The 25,715-nt window shown below is 49.8% G+C and overlaps 3 protein-coding genes across 12 annotated transcripts; all 3 read left to right on the top strand.

The window, feature by feature from the left end:
- The first annotated feature begins 4 nt into the window (after positions 1–4).
- ZBTB8B (zinc finger and BTB domain containing 8B) lies at positions 5–6,981 on the top strand. Of its 2 annotated transcripts, none has more exons than XM_032710179.1 (4): positions 5–57; positions 789–1,721; positions 4,279–4,457; positions 5,594–6,981. In XM_032710179.1, exons 2-4 carry the CDS (start codon positions 791–793, stop codon positions 5,915–5,917), a joined length of 1,434 nt encoding a protein of 477 aa, XP_032566070.1. In that variant the 5' UTR covers positions 5–57; positions 789–790; the 3' UTR covers positions 5,918–6,981. The 2 variants fall into 2 exon arrangements, with proteins under 2 accessions (XP_032566070.1, XP_032566071.1); XM_032710180.1 differs by lacking the exon at positions 5–57 and adding an exon at positions 79–248.
- A 3,871-nt stretch (positions 6,982–10,852) lies between these two features.
- Positions 10,853–17,118, top strand: ZBTB8A (zinc finger and BTB domain containing 8A). Its single transcript, XM_032710178.1, has 4 exons — positions 10,853–10,916; positions 12,327–13,294; positions 13,730–13,899; positions 14,278–17,118. Exons 2-4 carry the CDS (start codon positions 12,355–12,357, stop codon positions 14,608–14,610), a joined length of 1,443 nt encoding a protein of 480 aa, XP_032566069.1. The 5' UTR covers positions 10,853–10,916; positions 12,327–12,354; the 3' UTR covers positions 14,611–17,118.
- A 1,769-nt stretch (positions 17,119–18,887) lies between these two features.
- Positions 18,888–24,744, top strand: LOC116798072 (zinc finger and BTB domain-containing protein 8A-like). 9 transcript variants are annotated; one of them, XM_032710175.1, is made up of 5 exons: positions 18,888–18,987; positions 20,189–21,150; positions 22,741–22,910; positions 23,596–23,916; positions 24,095–24,744. In XM_032710175.1, exons 2-5 carry the CDS (start codon positions 20,217–20,219, stop codon positions 24,158–24,160), a joined length of 1,491 nt encoding a protein of 496 aa, XP_032566066.1. In that variant the 5' UTR covers positions 18,888–18,987; positions 20,189–20,216; the 3' UTR covers positions 24,161–24,744. The 9 variants fall into 9 exon arrangements, with proteins under 9 accessions (XP_032566066.1, XP_032566068.1, XP_032566063.1 ...); XM_032710177.1 differs by lacking the exon at positions 18,888–18,987 and adding an exon at positions 19,220–19,283 and having other exon boundaries at positions 23,596–23,933; XM_032710172.1 differs by lacking the exon at positions 18,888–18,987 and adding an exon at positions 19,228–19,283.
- The last annotated feature ends 971 nt before the right edge of the window (positions 24,745–25,715 follow it).

Here is a 25,715-nt window from a genome sequence, read left to right as displayed (position 1 = left end):
GGGGCGGCCCCGGTACGGCGGCCGGGAGGGACCGGGAACGACCGGCACCGGGCGGAGGTGAGCGGGGAGCACCGGCGGGACGGGCCGTGGGGCGGGGAGCGATCCCGGTACCGGGCAGGATAAGTCCGGATGGTCCTTGGCGTTCCGTGGGGTCCCGGTACTGGGAAGAATCGTCTTTGACGTTCGGGACACCCTCGGTACCGGGCAGGACGGTCCTTGGAACAGAGAGGGATGCCGGTACCGGGAAGGTCGGTGCTTGGAGCAGGGAGGGATGCTGGTACCGCAGAGGACGGTCTTTGGCATTCCAGGGCATCCCCGGTACCGGGCAGGACGGTCCTTGGAGCAGGGAGGGATCCTGGTAGCGGGAAGGACCGTTCTTGGATCAGCGAAGGATCCTGGTACCGGGAGGATCGGTCCTTGGTGTTCCGGACACCCCCAGTGTACCGGGCAGGACAGTCCTCGGAGAGGGGAGGGATCCCGGTTCCGGGCAGGACAGTGCGGACGGTCCTTGGTGTCCCGGAGCATCGGCGGTGCCTCCCGCGGGCGGGGGCTGGTGCTGCTGCCCCTATTGTCGCTGTGTCCCTCCTGTACTCCCGTCCCCGGTGTGTCCCCCCTGTCCCCGGTGTGTCCCTCCTTGTACCCGGTGTGTCCCCCCTGTTCCTCGTGTGTCCCTCCTCTGTCTCCTGTCCCTGGCGTTCCCCCTGTCCCCGGTGTCCCCTGTCCCTGGTGTCCCGTCGGGGGTCCCCGCACGTCCCGTTGCTGACGGTGCCCCGTGTTTCCCGGCACAGCCATGGAGGTGCAGTCCTACTACACCAAACTGCTGGGGGAGCTGAACGAGCAGCGCAAGCGGGACTTCTTCTGCGACTGCAGCATCATCGTGGAGGGCCGGATCTTCAAGGCGCACAAGAACATCCTGTTCGCCAACAGCGGCTACTTCCGAGCCCTGCTCATCCACTACATCCAGGACAGCGGCCGCCACAGCACCGCCTCCCTGGACATCGTCACCTCCGAGGCCTTCTCCGTCATCCTGGACTTCCTGTACTCTGGGAAGCTCGACCTGTGCGGGGAGAACGTGATCGAGGTGATGTCGGCCGCCAGCTACCTGCAGATGACCGACGTGGTCAACTTCTGCAAGACCTACATCAGGTCCTCCCTGGACATCTGCAGGAAGATCGAGCGGGAGGCGGCTTTCTACCAGGCGGACAGCGGGAGCTCCGCCAGGGAGGGCACGTCCCTCGGCCCCCGGGGACAGTGCCCTGCCCCTGGCTCGTCCCTGCAGGATAAGGAAGGGCTTTCGGGTTGCCAGCGGGACCCCCCGTGCGGGGACTGCAGCAGCTGCCACCCCCTGGAGCTGGTGGTGAGGGACCCCCTGGGCGGCGACTCCCAGGACGGGGTGAACTCCTCGCTGCCCAGGGGGGTGGAACCCAAGGTGGAGTTCGACCCCGACGACGATGGGGAGGTGGAGGTGGGCGAGAGGCTGCCCCAGTACCCCGCCCCGCTGTCCCTGGAGCACATGGAGGAGGGGCAGCCCGTGGACCTGGCCTGCAACAACTACCACATGAAGCAGTTCCTGGAGGCCCTGCTGCGCAACAGCTCGGCCCAGAGGAAGGAGGACGTGGTGCAGCACTTTGTGAGGGGGTTTGAGGGCAGGACGGAGGACGCAGGGGTGGCCATGAGCTCCATGGTGGACATTCACAGCGACTGGTATGGTGAGGACACAGGTGAGAGGACCCTGGGGGGGTGCAGGCTGAGGAAACCGCTCAGTTGTGCCCAGACTTCTCTTGTTGCTGCTGTTCTTGCTCAGGAATATGTCGGTGAATGTCGTGGCACAGTGAAATAAACTCTTGTTGTGGACTTCCAAAGCGGCTGTACTTGTTTGTTCAGTGCAGCCCGTGGGAGGTGAGTATCCCCAAGAGCTTTACAGCCCCTCTGGAACAGAAACTGGAGCTAAGTGTGGGTGATTCTGCTCTAAATAAACAAACTCACTTGAGACCTCTTTGAATGGCAGGTGAATTTTTAAAGAGAATTTTTCCTCTTGTGATGGTCATGTTGTAGGGAGCAATCCAGGAGGAGCTGAGCTGCCACAAGAGGGATCTGCTGCAGGACCTGGCACAGCAGAAGGAGCTCATCCCACCGGAGCTCCTGCCAGCACATCTGCTGGGTGATGGTCTCTTTGCTCCTGCTTTGAACTTCAAAGGGCAGAAATCAGTTTAATCCAGTACTGAGGGACACCTACAAGTCCTTTAAAAGCTTTAAACTCTGTGGTGCTGCATAAAGATGAGTCTTTTTAGAGGCAAACTCACTTTTCAGCTGTTGGTCACCAAGGTTCCACTGCTGCCCCAAGCCCAGCACCTGTTGGAATGTCTCAGGAATATCTCCCAGGAGCAGTGTCAGGGACCTGAAGAAGAAGAAACTCATGTCCATATGCATTTCCCCTGAAGTGGACAATAAAGATTTGGGCATTTTATCTGTTTTTTTGATAATTGCCTTGCCCAAACAGCCCTGTGAAGACGGGAGGTGGCTCTGGCAAACTGCAGGTGCCACAAACAGTGAGGATGTGGCAAATGCCACAGTGCCTTGGGCACAGACAGGGCTGGCACTGGGTGCTCTGCCATACCCAGCAAGTTTGTGCTCACTTCATCTCCAGCTCAGGCCTGCCTCTGTGATCCTAGAGCCAATAAAACAGACCTGTTCTCTCACTGCTTTAAAACAGGGAGCTGACAAAATCACAAAATCCAGTTTTACTGTCCCCAGAAGCTCTCAGGGCTGTCACAGATCACGCCTGTAAATTTTTGATGTGTTGCAAGGCAGGAGCATCAAACACACAAACTTCACTTCTCTTTTTCCTCTCTTAAAATCTCCCAACTGTTTAATAAATCATTAAAAAGGGAGATGCTTCCAGAATTTGATGGAGAACACCAGATGTCCTGGCAGTGGAGTAGAAGTGTCAGTGGTAGATGTGCTTTAAGTGGGAGTGAGGGAAAGGAAACCAAGCCTTGTGTTTCCCTGCTAAAACAGGACATCATAAGCATTGAGGAGAATGGGAGTTTCTCTTCCCAGCTTTCACTGGTGCTGCTGCCTCAGCATTTTCACAAGACACCAGGGGAATGAGAAATACAAAGTCCTGACAGAGGAATGGTGCACTCAGGCTGGCACAGCAGATGAATACTACTTATATTTTTTAGTGTCCACATCTGTTCTTGTCATCCTGGTCCCCTTCACAGCAGGTGGAGGGTAAACAGGCACCTCTGGAGAGCCTGGAAGCAAGTCAGGACTAAGAACTGGGTTTGGTTTTTATTTTTAATGGAGCTTTAAGTGCCCAGCAGGGATTAGCAATACCTTGTGAAGGTCCAGAATTGGGTGAGGTGGCTCTCACTCACATGCCATTAATATCAGACACACCTTTTTTGATAGTGGGTTGGATAAACCTTAATAAAGGGATGTTCTGCAACCTCAGCTGCTTGTGGAAGAGCTCAAGGCCCTGAATCAGTGCCTGAAACAGGGAAAACTAATCCTTTAGCATCACATCTCCACCCTTCTGCTGGAAGGGAAGCTCACCCCTGGCTGATGCTGACAAACCTGGCAATGCTCACGTTGGTGTAAAATGTGACCTTCAAGTTTAATTCTCTTTTTGCACCTGACCTCATAAATTGGATATCACCCATACTTTGATTTTAGGAACAGTGAAATATCGTCACCAAATGTGCTGGAGTCCTTTATCCTGTTGTTATTCCCAACAGGAAGGCTGAAGTGAACAGCAGGAGAAACAAGTGTTGATGTTTTGAGATGGGTTCCCCACATTTAAATATAAGATCACATGGGGCACAGTGCAGTGTTCCTACCTGCAATCTGTGTTAAAAGATTTTAGTTTCTGATGCTGTTTGATGCTAATGGTTTAATAATAATAATAAAAAAAAAAGGAAGTAGGAAACTTTCTGTGGCTGAGATGGAGCAGAGACCCCCCCCTGCACTAAGAGCAGGTTTGGGGCACTTAGAGGCTTCTTAAAATAAAATGAATGTTTTCCTGTTGTGGGTATCAGCTGTGTAAGGCTCGTTTCCAAGGCACTTGGGCATCTGCAGCTGCACCAGTGTCTGCAAGTGCACAGGCTGAGGGAATTCCAGGTAAGCCCAGCCCAGGGACAGGGGAGGTGCAGTTCCCTGGGCTGGGATCTGGGGGGAGCAGGACAGGAACCCCCCCCAGCAGTTCCCAGCGGTGCTGCCCCTGCCTGACCCGCTGCTCTGTGTGTGTGTGTGTTTGTTTTTTTGTCCCCCCCAAAGGTGACGTGCTGGTCGTGCCAATCAAGCTGCACAAGTGCCCCTTCTGCCCCTACACGGCCAAGCAGAAGGGGATCCTGAAGAGGCACATCCGCTCCCACACCGGGGAGAGGCCCTACCCCTGTGAGACCTGTGGGAAGCGCTTCACCCGCCAGGAGCACCTCCGGAGCCACGCCCTGAGCGTGAGTTTGGGCCCGCGTCCCTCGGGAAATTCATCCTGGAAGTTGGTTTTTTTTGGCATTTTCCAGTCGCGTTTCCCGAAATACGTCGGATGAAACGGCCGTTGCTGGTGCAGGGCAGGCTCAGGAGAGTTTAGCTGTTGTCAGGTTTCTAATAATAAGTTTAAGCCACTGGTATTGGGTTCAATAACTTAGGTATTTGGTTCATTAGGTGTTTGATATTTAGATTAGATACAGGGAAGGAAGTCTCCCCTGTGAGGGTGGGGAGGCCCTGGCACTTTACTTTGAGAAGTAAAAGTGAATCTTGCTGCCTGAACTTTGAGAGAAGGCAAATTTTCTATTGGGAAGGGAAGGAAAACATGGTTAAAACCCACCCCTTTGGGGTCTTACCCCCTTTCTCACTGTCATAGTGTGAGGCATCAAACTGGGCATCGTCGTTGGGCAGCTGCACACTCGCTATGACCAGGTGATTCTGCTCATCTGTGGGTACTGAAATCTTTGCCTTCAGGTCTGCGAGGGGAGAGGAGCAAAGCAGGGGTCACAACCATTGGGCTGATTACAACAATATTTTTTAATTACAGTTTCTGACAGAATAAGGATCTTTAAATTTATGGTTGTTTTCCCGTCCCAGTAAAAAACCTGCTTCCTCCGGAGGAAATCACTTATCACAGCTCAAGGTGTCCCACAAGAAAGATGGAGAGGGACTTTTTACAAGAGCACAGAGTGCCAGGACAAGGGGGAATGGCTTCACACTGAAAGGAGCAGATTTAGATGGGACATTGGGAAGAAATCCTTCCCTGTGAGGGTGGGGAGGCCCTGGCACTGTTTCCCAGAGAAGCTGTGGCCGCCCCATCCCTGGAAGTGTCCAAGGCCAGGCTGGAGCAACCTGGGCTGGTGGAAGGTGTCCCTGCCCGTGGCAGGGAGTGGAACTGGATGAGCTCAAGGTCCTTCCCAACCCAAACCATCCTGTGATTCCATGATTCTTACGTAGCCCAAACCTTTGTGTCTGGAAACGTGGGATCACCCCCCCTTCAGCTCCAGCGCAGCCGCTTCCCCACTCTGGAAATATTTCCAAACCAGCAGGTTGCTGCTTTTTTTTTTTTTTTTAATCCCAGCTTGTCTCCCTTCTTTCCCTGCAGGTTCACCGCTCCAACAAGCCCATCATCTGCAAGGGCTGCAGGAGGACCTTCACCAACAGCCTGTCCCCGGGGCTGCGGCGCTTCGGGCTCTGCGACAGCTGCACGTGCGTCACCACCACCCACGAGGACTCCGTGCCCATCAACCTCAGCCTCGTGGAAACGGCCTCCGAGGGCCAGGAGAAGGGGGATGCCGACAGTGACTGGCCCATCTACGTGGAATCCGGGGAGGAGAACGACCCGGCCGACGAGGAGGAGGAGGAGGAGGAGGGGGATGACAAGCAGGAGATCCACAGGAGTTTGTCGGACAGGGAAGCGCTGATGTAGCAGTGGGAGGGGAGAGGGAGCAACTGGGAGCCTCCCCTGGCAGCAACAGAAAACTGCACGTTTGCCCCAGTTAGTGACACTGTGCTGGTTTTTATTCCTTTTTTTTTTTTTTTAATAGAACGGTGGGGAAAATCGGAATTTTTAACGCTTTTTAAGTTTTCAGTGCTGTGCACCAGAAATCTGTGAAGAATCTCCTCTCTGAGGTTCGCAGAGCTTGGACTTGAGCAATTTCTTTGCCTCTCTGGTTTTGATTTTGCAGGTGGGACATCTCTGTGTTGTTTTGATAACAGGTTTCTTCAAACAGTGCTGTTGTGGTCCTCAATCCCTGACCTGAAAGGGGCACCACCTTCTCTCTGAAGATGACATGAAATGTAGTTTACATCTGAAGATGACATGAAATGCAGTTTACATCTCTTACCTTGGGACTTTTTAAATCTTTAAACTGTGATCCTTCTGTGTTAGGACAGTATTACCTGAACTGTAAACCAGGAGTGTTTGCTTGGACTGGGTTTGACCTGGAAACCAGGGCAGAAAAACCAGGATAACAAAAAATATGCTGCTGCTGAAAGGATAGACAGTAAGAATAGTTGTATTTCACGTGTCCTTAATCGCAGGAATTTGGAGATCAAGTTTCTCTTCCTGAATTTTTACTGCATCTTCCTCTCTCAAGAGTTCGGGCTGCAGATCTTCAGATGTGTCTTTAATGTCACTCAGGCACCAGTAGTCTTGGCCTGAGAAATATTAAGCAAATTATGGTGTCTGGTGGCCTGGTCTCTTGGTTTAGACTGAGTGAAATGCCCAAATTCTCTTCAGCTTTTTACAGCAGGAGTTAAAAGCTGTCGAGCAGGTTCCTTGGGAATTCTGACACTGGCAGATTAAAAAGTAGATCCACAGCTGGTGTGGCTGAGGAGCAGTGAAGTATCAAGATCTGCTGTAACAGAGCTCTGAACACCCTTTTTGGACCCCTTTCTTTCTCTTTTACTATAATTTCTTTTAGAATTTGGGGATCCTTCTCATGGTTTATGTTGCTGTGTGAATTTCCCTGAGTATTTATTTATTTTTTTAAAAAAAACACCTCCACTGTGAACCTCCTGTTTCTTTGCTGGGATAGCTCAAGGTTTTCAAAGGAGGTGAGATTTGTTACCTTTTCAGTAGCAAGCTGATATAAGCTATCAAAAAAATCAGGCTGGGAAGCTTTGGAAGAAAACACACCACCTGTTTGCTTAGGGGTGACCTCCTGTTCCCTAAGGAAGGGACAAAACTGAAATATACTGTGAAATAAGACTGTTAATGCTTCTTTACTCTGCTGTTCATAAGTGTTTCATGAGAAGGCAAATTCTGTGAGTCTTTCTAGATGGAGCAAAGGCTGGACCAGAAATCTGCAGGCAGGTTTGGCCGACAAAGGATGAGCAGTTCCTCCCACTTAAGGCAGCGTTTCTTGAGGTTTTTGGTGTAAAGGCTTCTCTCTTGGCAAACCTAAAAAAAAGCAAAGAGCCCTCTGATTTAACCAGTCCTTTTTTTTTTTTTTTTTTCCCCTGCATGGTTTTCTTTTGTGTGCTGAAAAAGAACGATTGAGCTTCATCCTGAGCGAAACAGTCCCATCACAATGTCGGGATTTACTTGTGAGAGGTGATTCTGCCCTCACAAGGGGTTCACTTGCCCCATCAGACAGGATGAGGAAAGAAGAAACAAGGTTCTTTTTAAGCAAGTCACTTCACTGGTGGTTGCTGAAAAGAGCAGAAGATGAAGAGACTTGTTTTGAAGTCCAGGTTCTTGATGAGTGTCACCTTTGCAAGATCCCACCACCACGTGCTGCTTTTATTTTTCTGTCCCTCGGTTTGGATAAGCTTCAGTCATCCCTGTTCCAGGGCATCTGCAAATTTGAGTTTGTAGCAGCTGAGCAGTGTCACAGTGACACGTCATCACTGGGGCAAGACCTTTACAAAATTCACTGCTCCAGACCCTGTTTCAGCCCATCTGAATTTAAACCATCAGAGGGACAACTTCTGTAGGTGCCAGGCTTGGAGCTGAGCTCCTCTGAAAATCCTGCTGTGGTTTTGGGGTCCTTAATTGCTCTTGAGCCAAAGGTGGGCTTGTAAATCTTGCTGGAATATTGAAAATGCCACCTCCAGCCTCCCAGGGTTTGTCTTTTGGGACTTCTGGGCTCCTGCTCGATGTTTTGGTGAGTCCCTCCAACATCAGGGGGGTGTTTGTTTGGTATCTGCTTGTCTGATGGAGGAGGGACTTGTGCATGTGAGAGCACCTGAAAAAGGGACACGAGGGATCTGGGTTTGTGGTGGAATGCAAATAGGGATCCAAAACGACACTCAGTGACCAGACATCCCCACTGCTGGTCGTGGAGGTGCCACCTCATTGTAAATATTGGCAGAAGCCACTAGGCATGGAATATCAGCCCAGCCTGGCTCTGGCCAGCGCTCCACAGCTGTGGGAAGATGCAGCTCCTGGCTGAGCCCGTGGGGACACTCAGAGCAGGGCAAACCAACCTCTTGGGAGGTCTGAGTGTCGCGAGAGAGCCGCGGGTGTGTCTGCAGAGACCCTTCCCTTCAACCTGCTGTTCTTTGGTCTTAGAGATTGTTCTTGTGTGTCTTGTGCCTAGAGAATGGAGCTGTGAGGGGTGAGGGGAGGGGGGGGTTGGCCGTGCACATTCCACGTGGAAAGTCACCACCAAACTCGTGTTTCCTGTTGGAATTGTCATGTTGTGCTGCTTTGTTTCCTATGGAGTCCTTCAGCCTTTGTAGTAGAAAAGGATGTAGTTTACCCACATTCTTGTGACCTGGGGGGGGGTGTGTTCATGTAAATCTGTTTTTCTCGTGCTTTCCACTTAGTTTTTTGGGTGTTTTTTCCCTGAAATCTTCCGTTGTAGATCCAGCCTCTACAAGCTTTGAGAAAATGATGTGGCTGTTTTGAAATGGTGCTTGATGAAGAATCAGAAATAACATTTTTAGGAAAGTTATTTCTAATGCAATCTCTTTCTCAAAGGTTTTTAAAGGCCGTGCAGAACGAACATATCTTCAAGTCTTAGCTTGATGTACTTGACTTTGTTTAGGAATGTACATTTTAATGTATTTTTGCACATAATTGCACTGTATTTCACTGGAGGAATACATGCTGCACTGGTATTTGTAGCTCATTTAACCTCTTGGTGCAAGCCCTTGTAAATCTTCCAAACGTGGTCATTTGATTTCCTGATGTTTTGTAAGACAGTTTCATAACTGAAGTCCTTTAGTCCAGTTACAATGACAGATTCTTATAAACTGAACCTTATTTGTAGAAGTGACTGAACTATATTTGTGGATCTTGGAGCATTCTGGAGTTTTTTTGATTGTCTAGAAAATAAAACTCTCTGAGAGGGTTGCTTTGATTTTTTTACCATTCAGATGTTGACTGAGTAAACCTGGGAGTGTCTAGATTAAGGCTCACGTTTCAGTTTCTTGAATTAAAATTACAAAACAACTATCTCCCTTTAATTAACCCAATTAAAAAATGGGTATATGCATTTCTGGGGACAGACAGTTTGCAAGAAGAATCAGGTTCTTGGTAGGAAAGGACTAAAAGGATCCTGTCCACTCGAACCCCGGCCAAGTGGGTTTTTTAGAAAATCTTTTGTATTATTAACACTGACTTGGCTTTCTGAAGTCTTTGTAGTTTTATACTAACTGAACTTTTTAAACTCTCTAAAGCTTTTCATTTTTCATGCTGGGCATCAGCCACTGACCTGAGCTAGGAGGAACAGCACGTGGGGATGGGGGCAACAGACTCCCAAATATTCTTTCCAGATAATTTTGAATTATACTGGAAAATCCACAAACAAAACTGTGTTTCCCTCTTGATTTAGAATATCAGTGAAAACTGTAACAATCCTCTCTTGCTTTTCACTGTTTTCATTCAAAGAGGAAATATAAATCTCGTGGCAAGCACACAGGTTTTCCATCTTTTTCCACGGAAGATGTGAGGTGCTGCAGCACTTAGGGGGAATGAGGGCCACAGGCTTGTCTCCATCCTTGCTGAAAAGGACTTTTTGTGGGGGAAGAAAAGCAGGAAAGCAGGGCAGGGCAGCCCAGGGCCATCAGAGGGTGAGCGAAGAACCCTCTTTGATGATCCAGGGAGGAGGTTGTACCAGCAAGAAGAATGTTGGGTTTTTTTAGAGTCATTTGTAAATTGTTCTCTGAAAGAGAGAGACCTGTGAGGGTGGGGAGGCCCTGGCACAGGTTGCCCAGAGAAGCTGTGGCTTCCCCATCCCTGGGAGTGTCCAAGGCCAGGTTGGATGGAATGCCTGCAGTTCACGGAAGGGAAGGGCAAAAAGGACACAAAGGACACGGTTTAAGGCAGAATGGCTTCCATGGGAAAATAAATATTTATGGGATATAACCGGGGCGCGAAAAGCACGGAAAAAGGCCCTGGTGGTAAGAAGAGGAAGGAAAAAAAAAGATACCAAACTTGGAAGGGGAGAAAGTGAGAGGTTCAGGTTTCGCCTTTCAGACGCGAGATAACAGATCCCAACAGAGAAAAGAGAAGATGTCACATGTCCTTCGGAGGGAGCTGCGAGAGAAAGGGGAAGGATTTGGGTCACCCAGGCTATAGATAAAGGTGCGAAAAGGCGGCATGTAGGGCATCCCATCCCCTTGCGGGGCATCCCGCGGGGCGCCGGGGCCGGGGCCGGGCTCCGGGGCTGCGGCTTCAATGGGTGCGTTGCCCCTTTAATTGTGTGTCCCCAGCCCTCGGGCGTCCGTGTCCAACGCCCACGTCAGCAAATACCTTTTGTTTCTTCTCTCCCCTTTTGCTCGGGCTCTGGCGGGGGCTGCGGGAGAGGAGGAGGAGGAGGAGGAGGAGGAGGAGGAGGGAGCGGCGGTGTCGCCTGCAAGGCACCGGCGAGCCCTCAGGCGGGGCCGCGGGGGGACTCCCCTCACGAACCCGCCCGCTCGGCCCGCGGCGGCGGCGGCAGCGCCCGCACACCCGAGCGCCGGTTCCCGCACACCCGGTAGGCCGGGAAGGGCGGCGGGGGCTTTGGGGCGGGGATGGGGGACTCCGGGGAGCGGCGGCGGAGGGTCTTGGGGGGGACGCGGGAGCTCCGGCGGGCACCGAGCGGCTCCGGACGGAGCCGCTCGGTGCCCGCCGGAGCTGCCGCGTCCCCCCGCCGGGCGCCATTTGCAGCCCCGGGCGCGGCAACAAAGGGCTGCGGGATCGGGCGGTGGGTCCGGCGCTGTCGGGCGTCCCGGGCACCGAGCGGCTGATTCGGGTGGATGCCGGTGCCTGAGAGAGAGAGAGAGAGAGAGGAGTGGGGCGAGGAGGGAGAGACGGGCACGGCCGCGGCCGCAGTCGCGGCTGCTCTTGGCTGCTCGTCTCGTCGGAGCTGCCTGAAGGCTGCGCAGCCCCCGCGGGCGGCATGGATCCAGCCCTGCGTACAGCCCTGCATACAGCCCCACAGCCAACCCCATGTCCAACCCCGCATCCAGCCCCACAGCCAGCCCTGCATCCCGCCCCGCATCCCACCCCTCATCCAGCCCTGCACCCAACCCCACAGCCAGCCCCACAGCCAGCCCTGCATACAGCCCTGCATACAGCCCCACAGCCAACCCCACGTCCAACCCCGCATCCAGCCCCATAGCCAGCCCCGCATCCAGCCCTGCATCCAGCCCCACAGCCAGCCCTGCATCCCACCCCGTATCCCACCCCGCATCCAGCCCCACATCCAACCCCACATCCAGCCCTGCATCCCACCCCACATCCAACCCCACGTCCAACCCCGCATCCAGCCCCATAGCCAGCCCTGCATCCCACTCCGCATCCCACCCCTCATCCAGCCCTGCATCCAACCCTACATCCAGCCCCACATGCAGCCCTGCATCCCACCTCGCATCCCACCCCGCATCCCACCCCTCATCCAGCCCTGCATCCCACACCACATCCAACCTCGCATCCCACCCTACATCCAACCCCGCATCCAACTCCATGCCAACCTCACATCCAGCCCCACATCCAACCCCATATCCAGCCCCACATCCAGCCCTGCATCCCACCCCACATCCAACCCCGCATCCCACCCCACGTCCAACCCCACATCCAGCCCCACATCCAACCCCGCATCCACTCCCACATCCAGCCCCGCATCCAACCCCGCATCCAGCCCCCTATCCAACCCCACATCCAGGGATGGAGATGCTCCCAGCTGTAGCACACCCTCCTCTGCCAAATAACGCATTCTTGGCTTTGTCGAGTTCTCTTGGAAAATGAGTCTCTGGTTGTGCGTATCGTGATTTAAATATAATTATAGGTTTCGGTAAATGAGATTATATTTTTCAAAAGATGTCCATAAAATCGTGTCTGGAGTCTTTGGCTGAGTCGCAGGGCGCCGAAGTCAAGAGTGTAATTATTTTCTTCGTTTTTTTAGAGCGACGTTTCGTTTCCTCTTTTCTGGGATGGAGATTTCTTCTCACCAGTTTCACCTCTTGCAGCAACTGAATGAGCAGCGCAGGCAGGACTTGTTCTGCGACTGCAACATCCTGGTGGAGGGAAAGGTCTTCAAAGCCCATCGCAATGTGCTGTTTGCCAGCAGCGGCTACTTCAAAATGCTCCTTTCACAGAGCTCGAAGGAGACGAGTCAGTCCACGACGGCCACCTTCCAGGCCTTTTCTCCTGACACCTTCACGGTCATCCTAGATTTCGTGTATTCGGGCAAACTGTCTCTCACTGGTCAGAATGTCATCGAGGTGATGTCGGCCGCCAGCTACCTGCAGATGACCGACGTTATCAGCGTGTGTAAAACCTTCATCAAGTCCTCGCTGGACATCAGTGAGAAGGAGAAGGATCGTTACTTCAGCCTCTCGGACAAAGATGTGAGTTCCAACGGCGTGGACCGATCCTGCGTGTACAGCGGGGGCTGGAGGGCAGAGAGCAGCCCCCCCCATTCCCACTCCAGCCCAGACCCAGGGACTTGTATGATGGGCGGAAACACTTGGAGCAACTTCAGCTACTACCCGGCTTCTCAGAGGAACGCCCAGCAGCAGCTGTCCAAACACGAGCAGCGGCAGGATTCCGCCAAGAAATCCCGGCACCTGGGACTGCAGCAGCCTTCGGACATCCCCCACTATAAATCCAGCAAGCTGGAGGACAGGGCTGCCGAGCCCGCCGGCCACCCCGCGCCGCCCGAGGAGCAGGTTCACATCGACACGGAGGTTGAAACTCCTCACGTGGGCTACCAGTACAGCCAGGGCTCCGAGGGGATGCCGAGGGGCTTGGCTGTGTCGCAGCAGGAGCACGAGTCGCCCCGTCCCTCCGGCAAATCCAAGTCCTCCAAGGCTGACGAGCAGTACGGGAACATGCCCTCCATCCTCGGAGTCATGGGAAACTGGGCCGAAGGTGAGCGGGGTACCTGGGGTGTTAAACCAGCCTTTCGAAGTAAATCTAGCTTGTGATCTTTTGGGATATTTTTAACCTCATTTTCGTAGAATCCCAGAATGATTTGGGTGGGAAGGGACCTTAAAGACCATCTCCTTCCACCACCCCTGCCATGGGCAGGGACACCTTCCATGAGTCCAGGTTGCTCAGAGCCCCATCCAGCCTGGCCTTGCCTGGGCTGTGATAACACAGCTAATGGTCCACTCCCCCTTTGTTGCACTTCTGTGTAATTTACAGGAAAACACAGGATCTTTGTGCTCCGAAGGACCTACGATAATATTTTTTTTTTTTTTTAAGTAAAAGCCATGTGCTATCCTGCTCGTAAAATTCCTTTTCCTAACGCGTGACGTGACACGTTATGACTTCATTTTTGGGGTTTAATTTCTCTTCTGACAGACGACCTGGCCAGGATGAGGTTCAAGTGCCCGTTCTGCAGCCACGTGGTGAAAAGAAAAGCCGACCTGAAGCGTCACCTTCGCTGTCACACAGGAGAGCGCCCGTACCCCTGTGAGGCCTGTGGGAAGAGGTTTAGCAGGCTGGATCACCTCAGCAGCCATTTTCGAACAGTACGTACTTTTAGGAACTGCCTGATTTTTGTTTAATGTGCAAACCCTGCCTAATTAAACACAGTGCGAGCGTGTTTGGTTGATAGAATCGACTCCCGTAAAAGAAAGAGGTAATAGAAAATTAATTTGGTTTTGCTGCAGGCAATTTGAAGCCTAATTTGTAGGAAAGTGGGGGAGGAATCTCTTGGTTAATTGGTGGTTTGCAGAGGTGCTGTAAAGGAGCTTCAGTGGGCAGCTACAGTGCCGGGGATGGGGCAGTTTAATGTTTAATGTCCCTCAAAGCGAGTTAACGCCGCTATTTTGACGCTACTCCGACCCTGCTTTTTTTTGTCACCTTTGTGGATGTTGCATCCAAACCATCCGTGTCGCTTTTCCCAGATCCACCAGGCCTGCAAGCCCATCTGCAGGAAGTGCAAGCGGCACGTGACGGAGCTGACGGGGCAGGTGGTGCAGGAGGGGACGCGCCGGTACAGACTGTGCAACGAGTGCCTGGCCGAGGCCGGCATAGACAGTATCCGCATTGACTTGGAGGCCGAGGCACCCCTGGAATTCCCACAGGACGGGGACAAGGATTCCAGGTGGCACTACGGCGAAGACAACAGGTCTGACGTGGAGATAGTGGAGGACGGGTCGACCGACCTGGTCATCCAGCAAGTCGACGACAGCGAGGACGAGGCGGACGAGAAGGATGTGAAACCAAACATTAGGTAGCTGCAAGAGGAGAACCGGGAATCCCGTGGAAGAGGGAGAATGTACTGACCACACACACCCTCCACCAGCTGTTGTTAATCCTACAGAGACACGTGGTTGAGCAGGTCCAGACTTGCATGTATTTATGGACGCGCCGCTGAGTCCGGTCTGGTTTGTTCTCAGAACCCTCAATACTTTGCTTCGTGAGAAAGAACCCATCCTTAAATAGTGGATGAACGAGGAAACTGCAGTATTCCATGGATAACTGTTTATAGCAGACAGTGGGGCACGTCTCAAAGCCTTTTTTTCAAGGGAGTGAGGTCTAAATATTTAAAAACAGTCGCAGAGTGTTGCGAATTGCCCACTTTTTACACTTGTAGGGATGTGGGGTTTATGTCATGGGGTGATAAACAAAGTGTAAAGACCCCCCCCAAACCAGACAACCTCCCTTCAGTATTCAGAAGGGAAGAGAATCTTCCATGAAATTCCATGTTATTCTTCATAAGGAAAAAGGCAGCTAATTAAGAAAGAGCATGTAAAATGTTTTGGCACTTTTGTCTGGAAAAGGACTCCTGTAAAATTTATTAGAATAAGGCAAATCTTTAGCAAGACCTGTTTCTTTACAAGAAAATAAGCACATGAATGCTAGTCCTAGTCAACACACCAGAGACAAATTAACTATAAATATGGATCGTTAATTGATGCCAGTAGATGTTTCGTTCTCAAAATTGGGCTCTCGGACTGGGCTGTTTTAATAAACACTAATAAAATACTCTCTTTTGTTAAAAACCTCTCAAAAGTGCCAGACAGGGTGGGGTTGTTGGGGTTGTCCTGTGCAGGGCCAGGAGCTGGACTTGGCTGATCCTTGTGGGTCCTTTCCAACTCAGGATATTCCATCCTGTGAGCCTTCTCCAGCCTGTACAACATGAGAACAAGATGTACTGGAAGTTCTAGGCATCGTATTTGTGTAATTTCACCTACAATCAGGCTACAAGAGGTCGGGAACGATGAAGAAATTTGACTTCTCTAACAAAATAACCCACTTTGTTGTGTTGCTTAGTGAGTTTATCTTACCCAGCACTGTAAACGGGAGAGGAGCAGAAGATGCTCCCAGGGTGCTGCTACTCTGCATTTTTTGGACAGACCTGAGTGTTATTCCAGTTCTTCATCCCGGGATCATGGGACTCAATGGCTGTAAGACTTAGAAAACTCCAATTTGTTTCTTTTTTTACAGCTTTGTAAGCATGTTTGGCTGAACCCCGGGGTTTATTACAGAACAATCCCATATGTATATATATATATACACTATATAATCTTTCCCAGGGACAGCTGAAAAATCACTATTTTATTTTTATTCGTGTAAAAACTGTATAACCTTATTAGTATCATCATGACCAGAGATTTTTGTTTTTAGTACCATCATTCCAGGCTGCAGGTGACCAGCCCAGGGTCTCTTAAATGATAACTCAAGTGCTTCCTTGGTGCTCAGTGTAAGCACTAAGCACCCTCCCCTCAGACATTCCAGGCTGATGGGAATCACCCTGCTTGGATGTCCCAAGGAAACAAGAAATGGTTTTTTTATCAGTCCTACAAAAATCACCATCACTGGCTTAGGACTTGGAGGGGAGAACTTACAAAACTTTCTGATGACCACCATGAAAACATCTTTACAAACAAGACTTAGACTGGCCTCGATTTTATTTGGTGCTTGGTCAGCAGCCCAGAAATGGACTCGGTGTGAAAACAGACATTTAATTTTCTTGGAGCTTTTTTTTTTTTTTTTTTTACTCCTGAAATGCCTGTTATTAAACAGCTCAGAAATATTCCCGAGCAACCTGAACTAAATCAGAGAACAAGAAAATATATCAAAGAATACGGAGCGACTTGGATCACATTCCAAGATGTTTCCAACAGTAAGACAATAAATTCCAGGTATCAGTGCCTGCTGTCCCCAGGATACAAAGTGACTGGGCTTATTCTGTGTGTGTTTGGGATGGATTAAGGGGAGGGGAAAATAAAGTGTCTCTCTAGGCCTGAAATCTTAACTGCCAACTGTAAAGGTCAGACTATTAAGCGTTTCTTGATAGTTGGGGGGTGTTTTTAGAAGCAGAGGGATTTTTGGATCAATACTCAATTTAATTAGATACCATAAATCTAAGAATGCTGAGGACCAGATGCTTCAGAACAAGACCTGGAGTGGCCCTAAATGGGCAAGTGGAACAGTCTATCCACAGGAAGACAAATTAATTTTTACACACAGGCAGATAAATCGTTGATTTGCCGGGCAAACAAGGGCTTTTACTGGTTTTATATGTGGATGTTATTCTCAGTAGCATAACTAGGTATCTGTAGTCATTTTTAAAGTATCTTATTAAGCTTGGAGTTTTAGCTCAAGACTGCGATTCCCACAGGTCAATTACGTTTTATATTTTTTAAAAGTTACCATTTTTGCATTTGTTGCCTTAATTTTGGTTGTTGTTTCCTTATTTTTGTATTGCAAGACGAGATAAATGTTAAGTGCCTTCTGTTTTCTACGTCCTTCATAACCAGTCACACGTTTTCCTTGTTTTTCTCGAAATGAAAGTATTTGTTTTATTTTTGCCTCCTGCCATTGCCTGATTGTCTTCTTCATATCCCTGTGAGGATCATGTCCCACTCAGCAGCAGAATGACATTTTCCTTCTTTTCAAGGAGGAAAGTAAAGACCATATAGGGATGTTCCCACTGACTTTAATTTTTTTCCTTGCATTTCTTTCATCTTCATGTCTCTAAGGCACAAGGTTTAGTGCTGGACTTGATCTTAAAGGTCTTTTCTAACCCAAACTTGTGATTCTTTTTGCTTGGCTTGTGTTTATTGTTGTGTTCACAAACCAGAGTCAAGAGTGAAGACAAAAGTCATCATCATCCTCTGATTAGTGTCTCACCTCTAACTGTCCCTGTTTTCTGGCAATATCTTGCCATCCTTTCAAAGGCTGAAATGCTGAATTAAAAAATTCTCTTTGCCCCTTTTCCAGGTATTTCTTACAGAATTCTCCCTGCTAGATAAACCTATGACTTGTGTGATGCTTGATCAGTTCTTTCACATCATCTCCCTTTTTTTTTTGTTTTCCATTAAATTACCTGAGCATCTGTATTTACTATCAAAAAAAATGTCACTTGTCCTTACCCTAAAGGTTCAACTGTTGGATTCCCTTGCTCCCCCAGTTAATTAGAAAAAAAAAAAAAAAGGCAGACTCCAAAAAAAACCAACCCAGCCTCAGAATTAATCTCCCTTTCCAACCTTTTGATTTATATTCTATTCCAGTTCTAAAGAATTGAGATTAAAATAATCTTTAAAAATACCTCTAAGCCCACAGAGCTCTCACAGAGGACTGACACTGACTGCTGCAGGTTTCCTTCCAGGAATGCTCCATCCTCCAGGATTTTGGGGTGCCTCTCAAATTTTCAGTGATAACTTAGGGGGGAAAAAGAAAAAAATCTCTGTTGGATATAAAATGATGGAATATACATTTCTTCCGTGAAGCATCTGGTCACTGCCAGAGTTACCCCATTACCACACCAGTATCTACCTTTCTTATATTTTAGTTATTGTTGGTTGGAGGCAACACATGTAAGAATGAAATAGAAGAAAAAAATTCTCTAATTCTGCCCCAAAGTTTTGCAGAAAAGGATCTTACAATCCTCCAGTCCCTGCCTCCAGACCATTAGGTCCAAACCTGTACCAATGTTATGTCTGTTGAGTGATGGGTATAACTCGATAAGCTGCTAAGAAAACCTTATAGTAGCATTTAGTTAAATATTTTCTATACTGTTTAACTTAAAACCCTTCCATGTTGGGAGCTGGTGTAACCTTTCATCCTGTTTAACTCGTGAAATGCAAAGAGGTGGCTTATTGGGTGCCTCGAGAATTTTAAACACAGCAGGAACACAGGACAAGAGGTTCTGTGAAAAAACTGGGAGGAGTGGCTGGAAAGAGCTTCCCCTGCCTTGGCTTAGCTGTTGGACTAAATTAAACACTACTGAAGTTCTCTCTGACACTTGACTGTGCAAATAGGAACTGGTTTTTACCATGTTCTCCCAGCCCGCTCTGAGGAGGGAACTGTACCCATGGCTGCAGAGGTTCCCTCTCAAAATGATTCAGTGATCTCGAGGAATAAGATTGAAAGAGTCTCATCCTCTAACAGGCATCCCGATTGGCATCCTGAGTTTTGGCATCCTGATTCCAACCTTCCACGCGGGACGGAAAGCGGGGCGATCCGTGTGCCGCCCCCCCCCCCCCGCCCGCGGTGCTTCGAGCACGAAAAAATTCCGTTACAAAAGTGCCGCGATACCGAGTCGATGTGACAAATCCCACACCGCAGGGCTACAGACGCTTCCCACTCAGGCGGCGCCTTCAAAGGTACACAGACAGACAGACAGACAGACAGACAAAGCTATCCCGGGCCGGGCTTTCACAAACCCGGGTGTGCGGGAGGGCCTGCGGGGCATCCGGCCGGGGCGGGCGTTGGGGCTGCGGCTTCCAACGGGTGCGTTGCCCCTTTAATTGTGTGTCCCCAGCCCTCGGGCGTCCGTGTCCAACGCCCACGTCAGCAAATACCTTTTGTTTCTCCTCTCCCCTTTTGCTCGGGCTCTGGCGGGGGCTGCGGGAGAGGAGGAGGAGGAGGAGGAGGAGGGAGCGGCGGCGTCGCCTGCAAGGCACGGCGAGCCCCGAGGCGGGGCCGCGGGGGGACCCCCCGCACGAACCCGCCCGCTCGGCCCGCGGCGGCAGCGCCCGCACACCCGAGCGCCGAGCGGCCCCTTCTGCCCCCGCACACCCGTGGGAAGGAGCGGGCGGGCGGCGGGAGCGGCGGCGGCGGGTCGGGGGGAAGGGGAACGCGGCATCCCCGGCGGGCACCGAGCGGCTCCGGACGGAGCCGCTCGGTGCCCGCCGGGGCTGCCGCGTTCCCCCCGCCGGGCGCCATTTGCAGCCCCGGGCGCGGCAACAAAGGGCTGCGCGGGGCGGGCGGCGGGTGCGGGAGCGCCGGGCACGCGGCACCCGGGAGCGGGAGCACCACCGGGAACACCGGGCAATAGGGGACCGGGAACACCGCGGGCATCGCGCGGCGGCACCGAGGGAGCGGCAAAACCCGCCGAGGGAGGCTGCGGCCGGCGCGCCCGGCCCCGGGGCGGTCCGTGCCGGGGATGGGGATGGGAGCGCTCGGGCGCCGTCGGGCATCCCGGGGATGGAGGGACCGGCTCCGAGGGACGGAGGCCGCCGCCGCCACCGAGAGTGGCCCCCGGTGCGCCGGGCAGGGGCTGCGCCCACCGTGGCTCTGCCCAGGGCGGGAGGGCCGAGCGCTCTCGCTCGGTCCGAGAACCATTAACGCCTTGGCGGATGCGATCTCCGTTCTTTCGGGATACTAAGTAATCCCCGCTGGCGCGTCTTTCCGCCTCTTCTGGAGTTGTTAAGTTTCTTCTCTCATGTTCCTGTAGCAGCCGCAGGGGCTTGGGAGATACGCTGGGAACGTGATAACGTTTTTCGAATTGGGGCTCGTCTCTTTAGATAAGGGTTCGGCAACGCCGACGCAGATTGTCACGATGATGTTTTTTTTCCTTTACAGCAAACCCTCCTCTTGCTCCCTGCCTGGGATGGAGATTTCTTCTCACCAGTCTCACCTCCTGGAGCAGCTGAACGAACAGCGGAAGCAGGACTTGTTCTGCGACTGCAACATCCTGGTGGAGGGAAAGGTCTTCAAAGCCCATCGCAATGTGCTGTTTGCCAGCAGCGGCTACTTCAAAATGCTCCTTTCACAGAGCTCGAAGGAGACGAGTCAGCCAACAATAGCTACATTCGAGGTCTTCTCTCCAGAGACGTTCATGGTTATCCTGGACTTTGTGTATTCAGGGATATTGTCTTTAACCGGTCAGAATGTGATCGAGGTGATGTCAGCTGCCAGCTACCTGCAGATGACAGATATTCTCAATGTCTGTAAGACCTTCATCAAGTCCTCCCTGGATATTAATGAAAAGGAGAAGGATCATTACCTCAGCCTCTCGGCCAAAAGCACGAGCACTGAGCCTGCCCGTCCCGCCCTTTATCGCTCCAGGAGGAAAGCAAAGAGCAACCCCCGGCGTTCCTACTCCATCCCGGATGAAAAGCCCGGCGTGAACGAAAACTCCTGGAGCAGCTACGGCAGCTACCTGTCCTCGCAGGTGATTCTGCAGCGGGCAGAGACCCAGCTGTCGAAAAGAGGCAGAAAACAGGGCTCGGGCAGGAAGCGCCGGAAGCACCTGGGCCTGTCCCAGAGCCGGGAATTGGGACAGGGCAAACCGGACAGAGCCGGCGCCTCGGATTCCAGCCCCATCTCCAGGGTCGGGGAGGAGGCCGAGTTCGATGCGGAGAACGACGTGGGTCGAGATGATTACGGGTGTCATCGCGGCTCGGAGGCGGTACCCAAGAGATGGTCTGTTACTCAGCTAGAACAAGAACTTTCCAGAACTCCTGAGTTCATGGAGCTAAAGGCAGAAGAACTGTACACCTCGATGCCCACAATTTTGGGTGTAATGAGTAGTTGGAACGAAGGTAAAGAAAAAAAAAGAGGAACGGTTTGGAAAAGTTTGGCTTTGTCTAGGAGGATTCAGGTGATGTTTTGGAGAGAGTTTGTAGAGCTGCATGGAAACCAAAATAGTGCCTAGACTTAGAGGTGAATTTATCTACTCAGGAATGACTTTGCAGCCAGAACAGGGCATGGGAAGTGGGATGGGAGGGTGTTACCCAGGTATTCTGGTAAAGTTAAAACAAAACATGCCTGATTATTCGTGCCCAAGTGGAACTTAATGAAGCCTCAAGAGCTGTAATTGACTTGGGGACACGAAGGACTGAATTTCTCTTGTAGATCCCCAAACCTGGCACTAATAATTCAACCTCAATCCAACTCAATTCCTTCACATGAGAGGTTCTGGCACTGCTGGGATGTTGCATTTCCCTTGGGGTCCAACCAGCCCAAACTTTGTGGCTGTTTGGCCACAAATATAAAGCATCCAAGCTCCTGATGGACTGTCAGCATCTGCCTGAGAGGGTGGGATAAAGCTGACAGGTCTGTTCTCATGTGTATTCTTTTGGAAATGAACATATTATTCATATTGTAATGGCATATTCTGAAGACTTTAGGCACCCTCATATATTAAACAGAGATTATAAACGTCAAAGCTATGAACCATTAGGTGATGGAAAAGCTAATGGTTCAGACAGTACAAATATATATTATAGCTACATATTTATGATCATCTGTATGTCTAAAAAATACCCCCAGTAAGAAAGAAAACACTTTAAAATGGCCATTTAACATGCTCAGTGAGAAGTACAGGCTTGGGGGGGGGGATAGATATATTTTACATATTAAATATATTTTATATATTTCAGGTATTTTATCTACTTCACGTATTTTATCCATTTCATATATTTTATAGATTAAATGCATTTCAGAGATGAAATACATTTCAGAGATGAAATACATTTTAGAGATGAAATAAATTTTAGAGGTGAAATAAATTTTAGAGGTGAAATAAATTTTAGAGGTGAAATACATTTTAGAGATTAAATACATTTTATAGCTGAAATAAATTTTACGGATGAAATAAATTTTACAGATGAAATAAATGTTATAGATGAAATGCATTTTTAGATGAAATGCATTTTTTAGATGGAATGCATTTTTTAGATGAAATGCATTTTATAGATGAAATACATTTTATATATGTGCATACACGTGTATATACACGTGTATATACCCCCGAAGCCCATATTTTACATAGTTGTAGACTGCATTTCATGTATTATATATTCTATTTTACATATTTGTAGCTTGTATTTCATATATTATATATTTTACATATTATTCTATATTATATAGAATATATATTACATATTATTCTATATTATATAGTGTCACAGAATATTCTGAGTGGGAAGGGACCCAGAAGGGTCATCAGTGGCCCGTGTGGGGTGGGGATGGAACCCACAGCCTTGGCACTGTCAGCACCGCGTCCCAACCAACCGAGTTAACACATAATATATTTATATAAAATATTTGGGGGTTTTCCCTATTTGCTGACGGAGCAGGAACTGCCCCTTTCCGAGCTGACAGCCCTCCCCTGTGCCCCCCCTTGGCAGGTGACCTGCCCCGCATGCGGTTCAAGTGCCCGTTCTGCACTCACACCGTCAAGCGCCGCGCGGACCTGAAGCGGCACCTGCGGTGCCACACCGGGGAGCGGCCGTACCCCTGCGAGGCCTGCGGGAAGAGGTTCACCCGCCTGGAGCATCTCCGCAACCACTTCCAAACGGTACGGTACGGCCCTCCCGCTGGGATGTATCCCAGGAAATTAACCCACGGAGGGTCCGCCGGTACGAGCCGCCCGGGGCGTTTCCAGCGCCGGGGACCCCAAAAGCTTCCTTGAAGCTGCACATCGTTGACCTTCATTTTCCAATTTTCATGGCTGGGCTTCGCAAAGGAAGATTTGGGAAGGGCTCTATCCACATTTGTTACAGGCACGCTGGTGGCTTATGGGGCCAATACGAGATAGACATGTCTGATTGCAGAAGGCACAGCAGAAAGACTCCTTAGGTGGTGTATTCTGCAAGACACGGTTCTTTCTGCGTTGTCTTTTCTCCTTGAGAGTGATCCTGCGTGTGTTCTCAAAGGAGACAGTTGTGTTATGGATGGTGTGTCTCCAGGCCTCTCGATTTGAGGCCAGAGTAGACCAGTTATGGTGATCAGTATGGCCAAGGCTGAGATGTTGTTTCAGGGAGTCCCTGTATCTTTTCTTCGGGGCTCCTCTCATGCGGCGTTGACCTTAATTATCCATTATTTAACTTGGCAGACTGTATTTAAAATTTCGTTGGTTTTTCGTTTGGTTTTTTGTTGGTTTGCTGGTTTTTTTTTTTTTTTTGGCATGGTTCCATTTCCACCTTCTAACAAAAAAAAAAACAAACATGTCCTTTTTTTTTTTTTCTCGGATCCCTCTCCAGATCCACCAGGCCGGCAAACTGATCTGCAGGAAGTGCAAGCGCCACGTGACGGAGCTGACGGGCTGCGTGGTCCAGCAAGGGACGCGGCGCTACAGACTGTGCCACAAGTGCTTGGCAGAAGCCAGTTTCGACAGCAGCACCCCCGAGGATTTCGATGCAGGACATTCCCCCGTCTCCTCCTCCGCGGGGAACAAACGCCCCAAATGGGCTCTGGAGGAGGAGGAGGAGCAGAAATCAGATGAAGAGACAGCGGAGGAGGAGCCGTATAATCTGGTTGTCCGACACACTAATGATGATGTTCCGGATGAGGTAGAGGAAAAGGTGAAACCAAATCTTAGGTAGATATTTGTGTACTTGTTACTCGTTGTATTCGAGGTTAAATTGCTCGTGTCCTACCGACTAAACGCTGGTTTGCTACTTGAATTGAAATGAAGTGTTGCTGAAATTCTATTTTGAGAAGCAAAATTTGGGCTAAAACCAAGTTGTTTTGTACTTGCAGACATGGAACAGTGTAACTGCTTCTAAATGTCATCCAGGATGTACTGAGAATCATAAGATATCCTGAGTTGGAAGGGACCCACAAGGATCATCACAGTTCATCTCCTCACTTATTATCTGGAAACTATTTAGAAGAATTGCTTTATATTTCATCAAGGACTTGCTCAGAGCTCCTGCTCACAGTGAAAGCAGGAACCAAACCTACAGTTCTACAAAGGTTCTGTATGATACAGATTTTTTATAAAGCAAAGATTGCAAACTTGCTTTGAGAAAGTCTTACTGAAGTGAGCAGCTAAGAAACATTGAAACACCTTTTCTTTTTGCTGGCATTGTAATTAACTTGTACATACGCTTCAAAAACTTCCTAAGAAAGGAGCAAAGGAAACAAGTGGAATTCTTCCTGCTGAAGAACTTATTGACCAGAGCTTTGGGTTTTTGTTTCTTTTTTTTTTTTTTTTTTTTTTGAGTGAACTTAACTGCTTCTTAGACTTGAGAAAAGCATGATTAAAGAATTCCCACAGCCAGAGTAGAGTAGTGACCAGAGCATATGTAGTGCACTTGGGTAGTATGACTTTGCCTCTTTTGTACTGTGAATTTTATAGAAAGATACACCAACGTGGTTCCAAGGAAATAAAAGTGCAATCACTGGAAGTACACTTGTCAGGTTTTTTCCTTAATTATTTTTTTTTTTCAGGACTGGTGCAAGATTTCCTTAAACTCCTGTTCTATCTTATTCTAGGAATAAAGATGCCAAGTTTAATTTCAGTGGGACAGTTGTGGCTTAGATCACGGAGCTACTTCAAGAAAGGTTTTCCTGCTCATACAAATTTAGGATGCTTGACAGCATAAAAAACCATTTGTTTCTAAGGATAAAATCCCTCAGAGGCAAAGCAACCTTTGTAATTCTGGAGCCTCCTCAGCTTTTTTATTAATGGCATTTTTTCCCCCCAGTCATTTGGATCAGAGAACCTGCACTTGGTAGAGAAACTGAAAATGCTCAGTGCTAAAATGATTAGAAAAAATGCATCTCAGGGGGAGTGTACAGTACAAACATTCTGCCTGGGAGCAGAGAATGGCACTCCCAGTGGGTACTGTTGATAAAGAGCCCCTGTTTGGTCTCATGTCTCGCCTGGTGCCGTGTTTTCTTTCCTGGTAGCAGCATCTGTAGCCTGAGGTTACTGCCAAGCAAGTGAAAATTCCCTGCAGGGAATCTGAGAACAGGCCTATTGATTCACATCCAGGTTCTCCAAGAGTTGCCATTAAACTAGGAGAATGGGGCAAGCCTGCATAACAATTCCCCAACTCTCCCAAACTCCAGCCTTTTTCAGTTTATGAGTTTTCCTTGCCTTGGGATTTGTACCTTTAGGAACCACCAATGCAGGTTTTTTCCAAGTACTCCACCACTCTGCCCTTAAACTCATCTAACCTTCCTCCATGAACAGCATCCTTTGGTACCCCCAGAAGGGTTTGCAGTCTGAGCATGTTTTTTAATTACCCAGTTAATTGTCTCAGTGGGTCCCCAGCTCGGTGAGAGGCTGAAGCCAAGGCATGGGGCTCCTGTAAAGCCCTGGGAGAACAACACTGTGAGCTAAAACCTGCCCCTGCAAATGGAATGAGGCGGA

Source organism: Chiroxiphia lanceolata, chromosome 24, assembly GCF_009829145.1.
Source record: "Chiroxiphia lanceolata isolate bChiLan1 chromosome 24, bChiLan1.pri, whole genome shotgun sequence".
Taxonomy (NCBI): domain Eukaryota; kingdom Metazoa; phylum Chordata; class Aves; order Passeriformes; family Pipridae; genus Chiroxiphia; species Chiroxiphia lanceolata.
The sequence above is the reverse complement of the archived record's forward strand: the minus strand, read 5'-3'. Positions and strand labels throughout refer to the sequence as shown.

Bases quoted from the DNA above. Each gene is read 5' to 3' on its own strand.
- ZBTB8A (XM_032710178.1), top strand. From the start codon at position 12,355: ATGGAGATTTCTTCTCACCAGTTTCACCTCTTGCAGCAACTGAATGAG. The intron at 13,295-13,729 runs GTGAGCGGGGTA...CTCTTCTGACAG, and splicing joins CATGGGAAACTGGGCCGAAG to ACGACCTGGCCAGGATGAGG. The intron at 13,900-14,277 runs GTACGTACTTTT...CGCTTTTCCCAG, and splicing joins TCAGCAGCCATTTTCGAACA to ATCCACCAGGCCTGCAAGCC.
- LOC116798072 (XM_032710168.1), top strand. From the start codon at position 19,963: ATGCGATCTCCGTTCTTTCGGGATACTAA. The intron at 21,151-22,740 runs GTAAAGAAAAAA...CCCCCTTGGCAG, and splicing joins AATGAGTAGTTGGAACGAAG to GTGACCTGCCCCGCATGCGG. The intron at 22,911-23,595 runs GTACGGTACGGC...ATCCCTCTCCAG, and splicing joins TCCGCAACCACTTCCAAACG to ATCCACCAGGCCGGCAAACT.
- ZBTB8B (XM_032710179.1), top strand. From the start codon at position 791: ATGGAGGTGCAGTCCTACTACACCAAACTGCTGGGGGAGCTGAACGAG. The intron at 1,722-4,278 runs GTGAGAGGACCC...TCCCCCCCAAAG, and splicing joins CTGGTATGGTGAGGACACAG to GTGACGTGCTGGTCGTGCCA. The intron at 4,458-5,593 runs GTGAGTTTGGGC...CTTTCCCTGCAG, and splicing joins TCCGGAGCCACGCCCTGAGC to GTTCACCGCTCCAACAAGCC.